General features: G+C 41.3%; 1 protein-coding gene across 1 annotated transcript in view; it reads right to left on the bottom strand.

Annotated features, from left to right (window-relative positions):
- Positions 1-12,240, bottom strand: part of RBM25 (RNA binding motif protein 25) — a 68,569-nt gene that overhangs the window by 41,296 nt on the left and 15,033 nt on the right. Inside the window, exons 3-5 of the mRNA XM_017882797.1 lie at positions 9,167-9,216; positions 6,582-6,749; positions 337-394 (exon numbers count right to left, since the gene is read on the bottom strand). Of these exons, the coding sequence (XP_017738286.1) occupies positions 337-394; positions 6,582-6,749; positions 9,167-9,216 (276 nt within the window). The remainder of the gene's footprint in view (positions 1-336; positions 395-6,581; positions 6,750-9,166; positions 9,217-12,240) is intronic.

The following is a 12,240-nucleotide window of genomic DNA, read 5'->3' as shown; positions in this document are numbered from 1 at the left end:
CTCTTCTTCTCCCTTACTAACACTAACTTCTAATTGTTCCATCTTGATCATGCAGTCATTTCTTGAGACAAAAGAGACTTCTGAAAGCACAAGAAACCAGTTAAATTGAGCAGTTTTAATTTTTTCCTTTCCTGTTACCTTTTTCCTCCTTCAGATCTCAATTCTCAGCCAATATTTTCCCAAACTGCCTTTTAACCCTATTTCAATAAAAAAGAGCACAAAGAGTGCTAACAAAATAAGTCTCCCCAATAAAGACAATAAGAGTAAGTCATGCAAAGTGACATAAGCACACAGTTTGTTAAAGTGATTTCAGCAAATAGGAAAAAAATGACATACCTTGAAGCTTTCCGGAAGCACCTTGTACTCTCTTCCAGCTCAAAACCAAACCACATTTCTTAAAAGAAAACAAAACAAAAGATTGCTACCATTTAACAAAATAATTTTAATGTAACTAAAAGCAAAATTATATTTCTACTAGGGTTAAAAGCATAAAATAAAAAACCAGCAACTACATTTGTGAAAATTTTGCAATTCCCACAAACTTATCACATGAAAGAAATGAACAACAAATCATTTAAAGAAAAATGTAAATTCTTACTGATTTTTCATGTGCAGAACATTGTTTACCTTTTATTAAATTAAAAGTTTCACATCACTACTTATCCTAACGAAATAAACATGTAAACCTAAATGCCTAAAAGTAGAATGGTTAAAACAAACTATAATAAATTTAAGTAAATATTATGAACCTAGAAAGAAACGTTTTCAAACAAAAATGTATGTATTTATAAAGGATTTTTTTTCTTTTGAGACGGAGTTTCGCTCTGTTTCCCAGGCTGGAGTGCAGTGGCACGATCTCGGCTCACTGAAACCTCCACCTCCCAGGTTCAAGTGATTCTTCTGCCTCAGCCTCTGAATAGCTGGGACTACAGGCATGCACCACCACACCTGGCTTTTTTTTTTTTTTTTTTTTTTTAAGTAGAGATGGGGTTTCACCATATTAGCCAGGTGGTCTCAAACTCCTCACCTCGTGATCCACCCGCCTAAGCCTCCCAAAGTGCTGGGATTACAGGTGTGAGCCACTGCGCCCAGTCATCAAGGATTTTTAACATGGGAAAACGCTTGATACGGTATGCAAAAATAACTTGGGAAAAGAAAATGCAAATACACAAGACTTTAACTATAAACAAAAACAACTTTCTGTAAAACAAAGAGAAATATTCCAAAATGTGAAGGAGGGCAGGTTATCTGAAGGTGGGACACTATTATACTTTAAAAATAAAAACAGGCCGGGCGCGGTGGCTCAAGCCTGTAATCCCAGCACTTTGGGAGGCTGATGTGGAAGGATTGCTTGAGCACAAGAGTTCAAGACCAGCCTGGGCAACATAGGGAGACACCGTCTCTACAAAAATAAAAAAATTAGGAAGGCGTGGTGGCACGCACCAGTGGTCCCAGCTACTCAGGAGGATGAGGCAGATAGATGGCTTGAGCCCAGGAAATCGAGGCTGCAGTGAGCTGTAATCATGCCAATCGCACTCCAGCCTGAGCAACAGAACCAGACTGTCTCAAAAAAGAAAAATAAAATAAGGTTCCACCCGGTTAAAAAAAGACAGAGGGAGGGTGTAGGTGAGAAATCTTCAGAGAACAAGAGAAAACCAATGGAAACTTGAAACATGGCATTAAAAATAAATATTTCAATGGAAATCTGGAAGGTAAAGTTAAGGACAAATCCCAAGAACCCATACAAAAGAGTAAGAGATGGAAAACAGGAAATCAAAAACACATAGGTCAACCCTGGAAGTTCAACATCCAGAGTTCCTGAAGAAAGATAGTAAAACAATTCTCAAGTAGCCCAAAATTTCTCCTGAAAAAAGTCTCCAGAACGAAATGGCCCACCAAGTAAGTGACCAACACAATGATATAAGAAAAGTGGGCCGGGCGCGGTGGCTCAAGCCTGTAATCCCAGCACTTTGGGAGGCCGAGACAGGCGGATCACGAGGTCAGGAGATCGAGACTATCCTGGCTAACATGGTGAAACCTCGTCTCTACTAAAAACAGCTACTCGGGAGGCTGAGGCAGGAGAATGGCGTAAACCCGGGAGGCGGAGCTTGCAGTGAGCTGAGATCCGGCCACAGCACTCCAGCCTGGGTGACAGAGTGAGACTCCGTCTCAAAAAAAAAAAAAAAAAAAAAAAAAAAAAAAAAAAAAAAAAAAAAAGAAAAGTAAGAAAATCAAATAAACATTCGCAGAATTTCACACAATTAGGAACTAAAACCTCCAATCAGTCAAATCCTCACTGGGAGAGGCATTCCAAGGTAAAACAGGTCACATACAAAGAACATTCAGAATGATACGGGACTTCTGAAAATGATAATTAGATGCTATAACACCATAAGGCAACACCTTCAATGTGAGGAAAATAAGCTTCAACATAGAATTCTATATCCAGGTAAACTACTGACCACATGAATAATCAAAATAAAAAGCACTTCAGATTTAGATTCAGAAAAGTTACCAACCACATACCCATATATACCATGTACATCGTGTATAAAGGATGTATCATCCCAGTATAACAGGAGCTACTATGTGTCGGCACAAGCAAGATACCGGATCCAAACCATCCAACTCAGGAGAGCAATAAGGGGAATACTAGAAAAGACAGAAAAACTCCAAGGATAAAAGTAGACTTAGAGGAACCAGAACACATGAGACGAACAAAGGGACCTGACAGGAGGGGCTCTAGAAAAGAAGGGAAAAGAACCCCAACATTTTGGGAAGCCAAGGTGGGTAGATCACTTGAGGTCAAAAGTTCAAGACCAGTCTGGCCAACATGGTGAAACCCCATCTTTACTAAAAATACAAAAATTAGCCGGATGTGGTGGCAGGTGCCTGTAATCCCAGCTACTCAGGAGGCTGAGGCAGAAGAATTACTGACCCAGGAGGTGGAGGTTGCAGTGAGCAGAGATCGCACCACTGCACTCCAGTCTGGGCAACAGAGCTAGACTCTGTCTCAAAAGTAAAATATTAAAATAAACAAGAAAATGGACTAGGCACAGTGGCTCACGCATGTAATCCCAGCACTTTGGAAGGCTGAGGCAGGCAGATCACTGGAGGTCAGCAGTTCCAGACCAGCCTGGCAAACATGGCGAAACCCTGTCTCTACCGAAAATACAAAAATTAGCCAGTGTGGTCCCAGCTACTCGGGAGGCTGAGGCAGGAGAATTGCTCGAACCCCGGATGGCAAGGTTGCAGTGAGCTGAGATGACGCCACTGCACTCCAGCCTGCATAACAGTGAGACTCCATCTCAAAAAAAAAAAAAAAGAAAAGAAAGAAAATGCAATCAGAGCACATGACCTAGTTCTGCTAAAACTATTTACATAATAACACTTATTAACATAACAAGTTTGCCTTACACCTATAAGGAAGCTGGGGAAGGGAGATTGAGGCCTTTAACAGTTTAGGCCTCAAGCTACTATGTCAACAGATAATACCAAAATTACGTAGAAAGAACAATAAAAAAGGCATATTTAAATAGGAATAAGGTACTTCACAACACAATGTAAAAGTCTAACTAAACCCCCACTGTTAAAAAAGATGTATAAGAATAGAAACTTGGACACAACACTGCTGCAGTAAGTATAAATAAATTGGTGTGGAATTATCTTGTAAAGCTGCAGATAAGCATGCCCTAAGACTCAGAAACCGCACTTCTATGAGAATATGTGATGAGAATCTTCACACATACACCTAGGGAGAAAACATTAGCGGTTATTAATAACATTGCAAAACAGAGACTTCCAGAAGCAGACAGGAGCAAACACATTTCCACCCTCCAGTACCTTCTGACTTTCCTGAATTCCATCAGAGCAGAGTTAGTGCTAGTTCTCTGCAGACCCCAGATTAGGCCTTGTGGCTGCAGTGAAAAGAACCCCAGGAGAAAACGCAGGAATGAAAACGGAGTCGGGCTTCAGACTGAAATTACCAAAAATTCCATGGAAGTAAAGGAAGAAAATGAAACTGAGAAACCTGAAACATCCTCAGACCAGTTAATTACAACTGAGAGAGTGCCCAGGAGATCATTTTCTAAAATAACAGGAATTTCTTAAATGTGAAGAGTTGAGGCAAGAATCATGAATGGTATAAAATAATTGCCCAGCATCTCAGAGGGGCATAAGGAGAGCAGGCAACAATATTTCCAGAGGATGACAAGACTGCAGGACTCATACTGAACTACTCATGAGCTGAACCACAGGTTGATAACCCTGGCCCTGTCCTTACAGAGAACCTACACAGGACTCCGGGATATAGATGAAGAATGACATATTTGCAAGTCCTCTCAGTGCAGAATATAGTCATTCTTCTAAACTCCTTTTTTTGTGTGTGAGACAAAGTCTAACTCTGTCACCCAGGCTGGAGTGCAGTGGCGCCATCTCAGCTCACTGCAACCTCCGCCTCTCAGGTTCAAATGATTCTCCTGCCTCAGCCTCCCTAGTAGTTGGGATTGCAGGCACCCACAACCACGCCCGGCTAATTTTTGTATTTTTAGTAGAGATGGGGTTTCACCATGTTGGTCAGGCTGGTCTCAAACTCCTGACCTCAAGTGATCCACTCGCCCTGGCCCCCCCAAAGTGCTGAGATTACAGGTGTGAACCACCGCACCCTGGCCTTATTTTATTACACAATCATTCAGCATTATTTCACTTAACAATGTACATTTATCATCAAGATAAAATCTTTTTTTTTTGAGACGGAGTCTCGCTCTGTCGCCCAGGCTGGAGTGCAGTGGCGTGATCCGCTCACTGCAAGCTCTGCCGCCTCCCGGGTTCACGCCATTCTCCTGCCTCAGCCTCCCAAGAAGCTGGGACTACAGGCACCTGCCACCACATCCGGCTAATTTTTTTTTTTGTATTTTTAGTAGAGACAGGGTTTCACCGTGTTTGCCAGGATGGTCTCGATCTCCTGACCTCATGATCCGCCCGCCTCGGCCTCCCAAAGTGCTGGGATTACAGGCATGAGCCACCGTGCCCAGCCATCATCAAGATAAAATCTTAAAAACTAAGGTTAAAAAAGTGAATCAACAAGTTTACCAAATTTAAACAACTTATTACTATTCAAGCTCAGAATAAAACTTTAAAAGGAATCAGTCAATCATCATTGGATGCTAAAATCAATGTTTAAGGTCGCTGGGGAAAAGGACTCACACAGTCTCAAAATATTAACCCACATCAGGTGTGGTGGCCCATGCATGTAATCTCAACACTTTGGGAAGCCAAAGCAGGCAATTTGCTTGAGGCCAGGAGTTCAAAACAAGTCTGGTCAACATGGCAAAACCTTGTCTATACAAAAAATACAAAAATGAGCCAGGTGTCATGGCACATGACTGTAATCTCAGCTTCTCAGGAGGCCGAGGCATGAGAATCGCTTAAATACAGGAGGCAGAGTTTGCAGTGAGCCGAGATCTCACTGCATTCAGCCTGTGTGACAGAGCAAATCTGTCTCAAAAGTAAATAAAAATCTTTCATTGGATCATGGATGAAAAATAAAACAACTATTAATATTATGGCCATTACTGGGAAAATTAAATATGAACTACATGTGCATTAGTTAATAATACTATATCAATTTTGTATATTTTTTTGTTTTAGAGACTCTCTTGCTCAGACTGGAGTGCAATTACAAGATCATAGCTTACTGCAGCCTTGAAATCCTAGACTCAAGCAATCCTCCCACCTCAGATTCTGAACAGCTAGGACTACAGGCGTGCATCACCACACCTGGCTTTTTATTTTTAATTATTATCATTATTTTTTTGAGATGGAGTCTTGCTCTGTCGCCCAAGGTGGAGTGCAGTGCCGCGACCTCAGCTCACTGCAGCCTCCATCTCATGGGTTCAAGGGATTCTCCTGCTTCAGCCACCCAAGTAGCTGGGATTACAGGCACATGCCACCACATCTGGCTAATTTTTGTATTTTTTGTAAAGATGGGGTCTCACCATGTTGGTCAGGCTGGGCTTGAACTCCTGACCACAAATGATCCACCCACCTCAGCCTCCTGAAGTGCTGGGATTACAGGCATGAGCCACTGCATCTGGCGCTATTATATTTTAATTTTTTGTAAAGATGTGTCTCGGTATGTTGCCCAGGCTGGTCTCAAACTCCTAGCTTCAAGAGATCCTCCTGCCTCAGCCTCGCAAAGGACTGGGATTACAACTACAGGCAAAAGCCACTGCACCGGACCAAATTTCATGTGATAGTGACATTGTGATTCTGTCGCAGAATGTCCTTGCTCTTAGGAGATAAACGAAGGATTCACAGGTAAAATGTCGTGTCACAATTTACTTCCAAATTATCCAAGAAAAAAGTGTGAGTGGTACATATGTGTACATAAAGTATCTAAACATGTTCACTGATGAATCTAGGAAAAGAATACAAATGTGTTCACTGCACTACTTTCACCTTTGCTGCAGGATTGAATTTTTTTATAATAAAAAGCAATCACTGAAAGTCTTCTTTCTGCTTAAGTTAGAAATGTAGAATGATAAAAAATTTTTTAATGAAAAATAAACAATTTAACTTACAGCTAAGAGTTGTCTTATAAGCATGTCTGAGGCTTTCTCGGAAATGTTGCCAACAAAAACAGTAGTAGTAGGACCACAATTTTCATCATTTTCTTTAGCCTTTAAGCCTGGATGATCCTTTCTTGCACCCAAATGCTTTCCAACCATAGACACAGTGGGTACTAAGACCTAAGGTGAAGAAACGAAATAAAAATTGATTCAGCAATTAAATTTCCTATCCCAATTAACATTAAGCTAAAAACATCAGGATTAAATAAATACATATAACACATTATTTATGCTTGTATACTTCTAAAACTCCTAAAGTGCATAGCACATTTCATTAATGCAAACTTATTTGTGACAAGTAAACCTCTACTACTAGATTACCTTTCTTCTTAAAAAAGAAAAATAACCAAGAAAACTTTGTTATGTTTAAGACATAATTTTATTTTATTTTATTTTCTGAAATGGAATCTCGCTCTATCGCCCAAGATGGAGTGCAGTGGCTAATAGCTCACTGCAACCTCCGCCTCCTGGGTTCAAGGGACTCTCATGCCTTGGCCTCCCAAGTAGCTGGGATTACAGACGTGTGCCACCACGCCTAGATAATTTTTTGTATTTTTAGTAGAGACAGGGTTTCACCATGTTGGTGAGGATGGTCTTGAACTCCTGGTCTCAGGCGATCCTTGCCTATGTCTTAAACATTTAAAATTTATGCCTTAGACCAAGTGCAGTGGCTCATGCCTATAATCCCAGAACTTTGGGAGGTCAAGGCAGACGGATCACCTGGGGTCAGTCTGACCAACAAGGTGAAACCCCGTCTCTACTAAAAATACAAAAAATTAGCCGGGCGTGGTGGCGCACACCTGTAAGCGCAGCTACTCGGGAGGCTGAGGCAGGAGAATCGCTGAACCCAGGAGGCAGAGATTGTAGTGAGCCATGCCACCATCGCACTCCAGCCTAGGCAACAAGAGAGAAACTCCGCCCCACTGGCCCACCGCCCAACAAAACAAGACAGAACATTTAAAATTATCAAATATATCCAGAAGTTGTTTTCTTTTTTTTTTTTTTGAGATGGAGTCTCGCTCTGTCGCCCAGGCTGGGGTGCAGTGGCCAGATCTCAGCTCACTGCAAGCTCCGCCTCCTGGGTTCATGCCATTCTCCTGCCTCAGCCTCCCGAGTAGCTGGGACTATAGGCACCCGCCACCTCGCCCGGCTAGTTTTTTGTATTTTTTAGTAGAGACGGGGTTTCACCAGGTTAGCCAGGATGGTCTCGATCTCCTGACCTTGTGATCCGCCCGTCTTGGCCTCCCAAAGTGCTGGGATTACAGGCTTGAGCCACCGCGCCCGGCCCCCAGAAGTTGTTTTCATAATTTTACTCTCAGTACTAATATAAAAGCAAATTTCAATTATCCATGCTAATCCTCTAGCAGAATATTCAAATACTCCACAGCACTCTCCCCTATATTTTGCCTTTTATCAGTTATTTATGCTATCTTATTTTCCCTTCATGACGTTCAACTTTCCCGGGGAAGAAACACATCTTTGTACTTGACACTGAATTCAGCAAGCACCCTCAGGAGGCACTGAATGAACAGTGGTGAAATGGGAGAGCTGCTCTACTCCTAAATTCTAGCTTTCTCTAGCCTGAAATACAAGGAGGAAGAGTACATGCCTGAGGCTTTCAAACATGGCCTAACTCTTGGTGTCCAATGCAAGAAAAGCTGAACTCCCCTTTGGCTGCAGAACCACATCTTCTTAGTGGTTGGCCTCACAGCAGATTCTCATTTGCTCACGTAGTTCCTCTCTCCCTTTTACCAAGAATAACACTCCTCACCCCTTTTCAAAACCCAGATATTAAAAGACACTGAAAATAAAGAGACCTACCCTCCCTTGTAGAATTCCAAATAAAAGTTAAGAGAGTTATTATTTATTCATGTGCTACAGTACAGCAGCATTCTTAACAAAGATGCTTGTAGTGCTCAGAAGATTTGATGAATGTGGAGAATTAAGGTTCTCCACATTCAATTAAGGTTCAAGAAGAAAATAATGAATGAGAGCATTTCAGCAGAAGAAAGGTTTTAGTAAAGTCTTACAAAGCTTGAATATACCACACTAGAGGACAGAGAAAACTAAGATAAAAATCGCCTGGAAAGGGCGAAAAATTAGGAAGCTAGGAGGAAACGTGTAAAAGGTACTCCACACAAATTTCATTTCAAAATTTTAATTTTTACAAGCATCATTCCTATGTTCTTTTAAGAGATCAAACATGTCACATCCTTCTCCCATCTCCCAGGACCAAGATGAGAAAGCAATGAAGAGCCAAAGCCCTAAATCTGTAATAACAATTATATGAAGAGTCTAGAGAGTAACAGGAAAATCACAGAATTATCTACTTAGGGAGCACATTGCAGGTGCAACTGCATATATGCACACCTAAGTGAAAATGATACTTATTCAAATAAATGATATGCTATACAGGGGTGCTCTCATTCTGTCCTTGTTATTCTTTTAAATACTCATAATGTAAGTTTATCACACTGTTTAGCTTAAAAGCACTAGCACTACCATAACTCATGACTCTTCCTTTGAGTTATACTTACAGTTGGAGCAGGAGCCATAATGCTCATTGGTACAGGAATCATTGGGGTCCCTAAGAAAATAAAAACCACACTGATTTTATATGACTGCATTCTCTATCAACAACATGCCACACAATTAAGTATCCTTACTCATAATTAACATAAGTGGAAATACAGGACAAATGAAAATGAAATACTGATAAATACTACCTTATTTTCAAAAGGAATGTGCTATCAGGTTGGTCCACACAAACTTACAAAAAAAGACTATTCTGAAAACAAAACGGCCACCTCAATATGCTTTTGACTTAAAGAGCATAAAATTCTGGATAGTTATCCATTCGGGTTCATATGGTTCAGTGATCCTCAAAAGCAACCAATACAGACTGACTTACAGGTGAACAATAATATTAAAGAATCCTTTAAAAGTAAAAACAGCCAGGCGCGGTGGCTCACGCCTGTAATTCCAACTCTTAGGAAGGCATAAGCGGGAGGATAGATTAAGCCCAGGAGATCGAGACCTGCCTGGGCAATATAGTGAGACCCCATTTTCCACAAAAAGGAAAAAAAAAAAGACCAAAAAAAAAAAGTAAGACACGTGGTACAACATGGTGATACAGTCAGTAACGGTGTACTATATTCTTGAAAATAACCAAGAGAAAATCTACACTTAAAACCTAGAGTGTTCTCACAACAGCAGAAAAAATAAGTATGTAAATACCCCATGTGTTAATTAGCTCAATTCAGTCATTCCACAACATATACATTATTTCAAGACGTTGCGCACGATAAACATAAAATTTTCTCAAATAAATAAAGTAAAAACAAATCCTTTGAAAGTTATTTTAAGCATCAAATGAAGAATTTATGTGGAAATCTAAGGAGAATCTTGTTATTCCTGGTTCTTTAACAGAAAACAAAAATCATGGGCTGGGCGCAGTGGCTCACGCCTGTAATCCCAGCACTTTGGGAGGCAAAGATGAGTAAATCGCCTGAGGTCAGGCGTTTAAGACTAGCCTGACCAACATGGTGAAGCCCCATTTCTACTAAAAATACAAAAATTAGCGAGGCATACTGGTGCGTGCCTGTAATCCCAGCTACTTGGGAGGCTGAGGCAGGAAAATTGCTTGAACCTGGGAGGCAGAGGTTGCAGTGAGCCGAGATCACGCCATTGCACTCCAGCCTGGGGGACAAGTGCAAGACTGTGTCCCCCCCAAAAAAAATAATAAATAAAATCATGCTTGTAGTTATAGCTACTCTGGAAATTGAGGCACAAGGATCCCTGAGCCCAGGAGTTCAAGGCTGCAGTGTGCTGTCATCGTGCCTGTGTATAACCACTGCACTCCAGCCTAGGAAACATAGCAGAACTCTAATTCTTTATTAAAAAAAAAAAAGGCGAAGAGTGGCAGGACATGGTAGCTCACACCCATAATCCAAACACTTTGGGAGGCCAAGACAGGCAGATCACTTGAGCCAACATGGCAAAACCCCATCGCTACAGAAAATACAAACATTAGCCGAGCATGGTGGCATACACTCATAACCCCAGTTACTAGGGAGATTGAGTCAGGAGAATCACTTGAACCCAGGAGGCGGAGGCTGCAGTGAGCCGTAATGGAGGCTGCAGTGAGCCGTAATGGCGCCACTTGCACTCCAGCGACAGAGTGAGACTCTCTCAAAAAAAGCCAAAAAAAAAAAAAAAAATTCAAAAATTTGAAATCTTTTCTATAAACCCAATCTACTGGTAAGGAAATTAAAGCACAGATTCTCCATAACCACCCTTTTTGATTCTAAACAAGTGATTAAGCTTCCTGCCACCCCCCACCTCCCCACAAGACAGGGTCTTTCTTCCCTATGTTGTCCAGGTTGATCTTGAACTTCTGGGTTCAAGAGATCCTCCTGCCTCAGCCTCCCAAAGTGATGGGATTACAGGTATGAGCCACCATGCCCAGCCTGTAACTTCTAGAACACTTGGGCTTTGCATCATGGTTATAGTAAGGCCCATCGAAAAACGGATCTGAGTCAGGCATGGTGGCACACATCTATAGTCTCAGCTACTCAGGAGGCTGAGGCAGGAGGATCAGCTGAGCCCAGGAGATAGAGGCCGCATTAAGTTACAGTTGTGCCACTGTACTCCCAGCATGGGAGACAAAGAGAGATCCTGTCTCAAAAAAATTAATAAATTAAAAATTAAAATCCAGATCTGCATTATGAGCCTATAAATGTATAAAGAAAATCAGGATATACGGACCAAAGAGAAAACTGATGCCCAAATGAAAGTTGTTCAAAACACTTTCCTTCTATAACTATTAATCTGTTTGATGGCTGATAACTATTCAGTTTTCTGCAACATTCTCTCAATTTTCTCAACAGAATTTCCTTTCAGCAAAATTTCTTTCTTTTAAGGAAAAAATTTTGTCCAAAGGGCCAGCCAGAGCCTTCCAGCAGAATTTCACCTATTTATGGTCCATTATAAAACAACTAAGTTACTACTTAAAATCAGTAATTGTTACATGGAATAAAGTAGTAGTATAAACTTTCACATTACTCCTCTGGCAGCAGATGATAACAAATACATATCCATGATTATCTAGAAGCACAGCTTAAAGCAGCTCCACTACAAGCATGTCTAAAATAACTTATGAAAGTACTGCATTCTGTTCCGTAATACACATGCATAAACAGTTGTTCTGATTTTTTTCCCTTTTTGAGACAAAGTGTCACTCTTGTTGCCCAGGATGGAGTGCAGTGGCATGATCTCGGCTCACTGCAACCTCGGCTTCCCAGATTCAAGCGATTCTCCTGCCTCAGCCTCCTGGGTAGCTGGGATTACAGGCCTGAGCCACCACGCCTGGCTAATTTTTTGTATTTTTAGCATTTCCTCATGTTGGCCAGACTGGTCTCGACCTCCTGACCTCAGGTGATCTACCCACCTTGGCCTCCCAAAGTGCTGAGGTTACAGGTGTGAGCCACTGTGCCAGGCCTGATTTTTTTAAATTATGATTTCCCCCCAATTCTTGAAATGTTAAATAATATTCCACAGAAATTCCCATATTTATCTTGTGGCTTTTCAGACCCAAGGGTAGAAGGCTCCC

This window comes from Rhinopithecus bieti, unplaced genomic scaffold (genome assembly GCF_001698545.2).
Source record: "Rhinopithecus bieti isolate Rb0 unplaced genomic scaffold, ASM169854v2 scaffold_13259, whole genome shotgun sequence".
Classification (NCBI taxonomy): Eukaryota; Metazoa; Chordata; class Mammalia; order Primates; family Cercopithecidae; genus Rhinopithecus; species Rhinopithecus bieti.
Note: the sequence above shows the minus strand (reverse complement) of the source record. Positions and strands in the feature narration are given on the sequence as shown.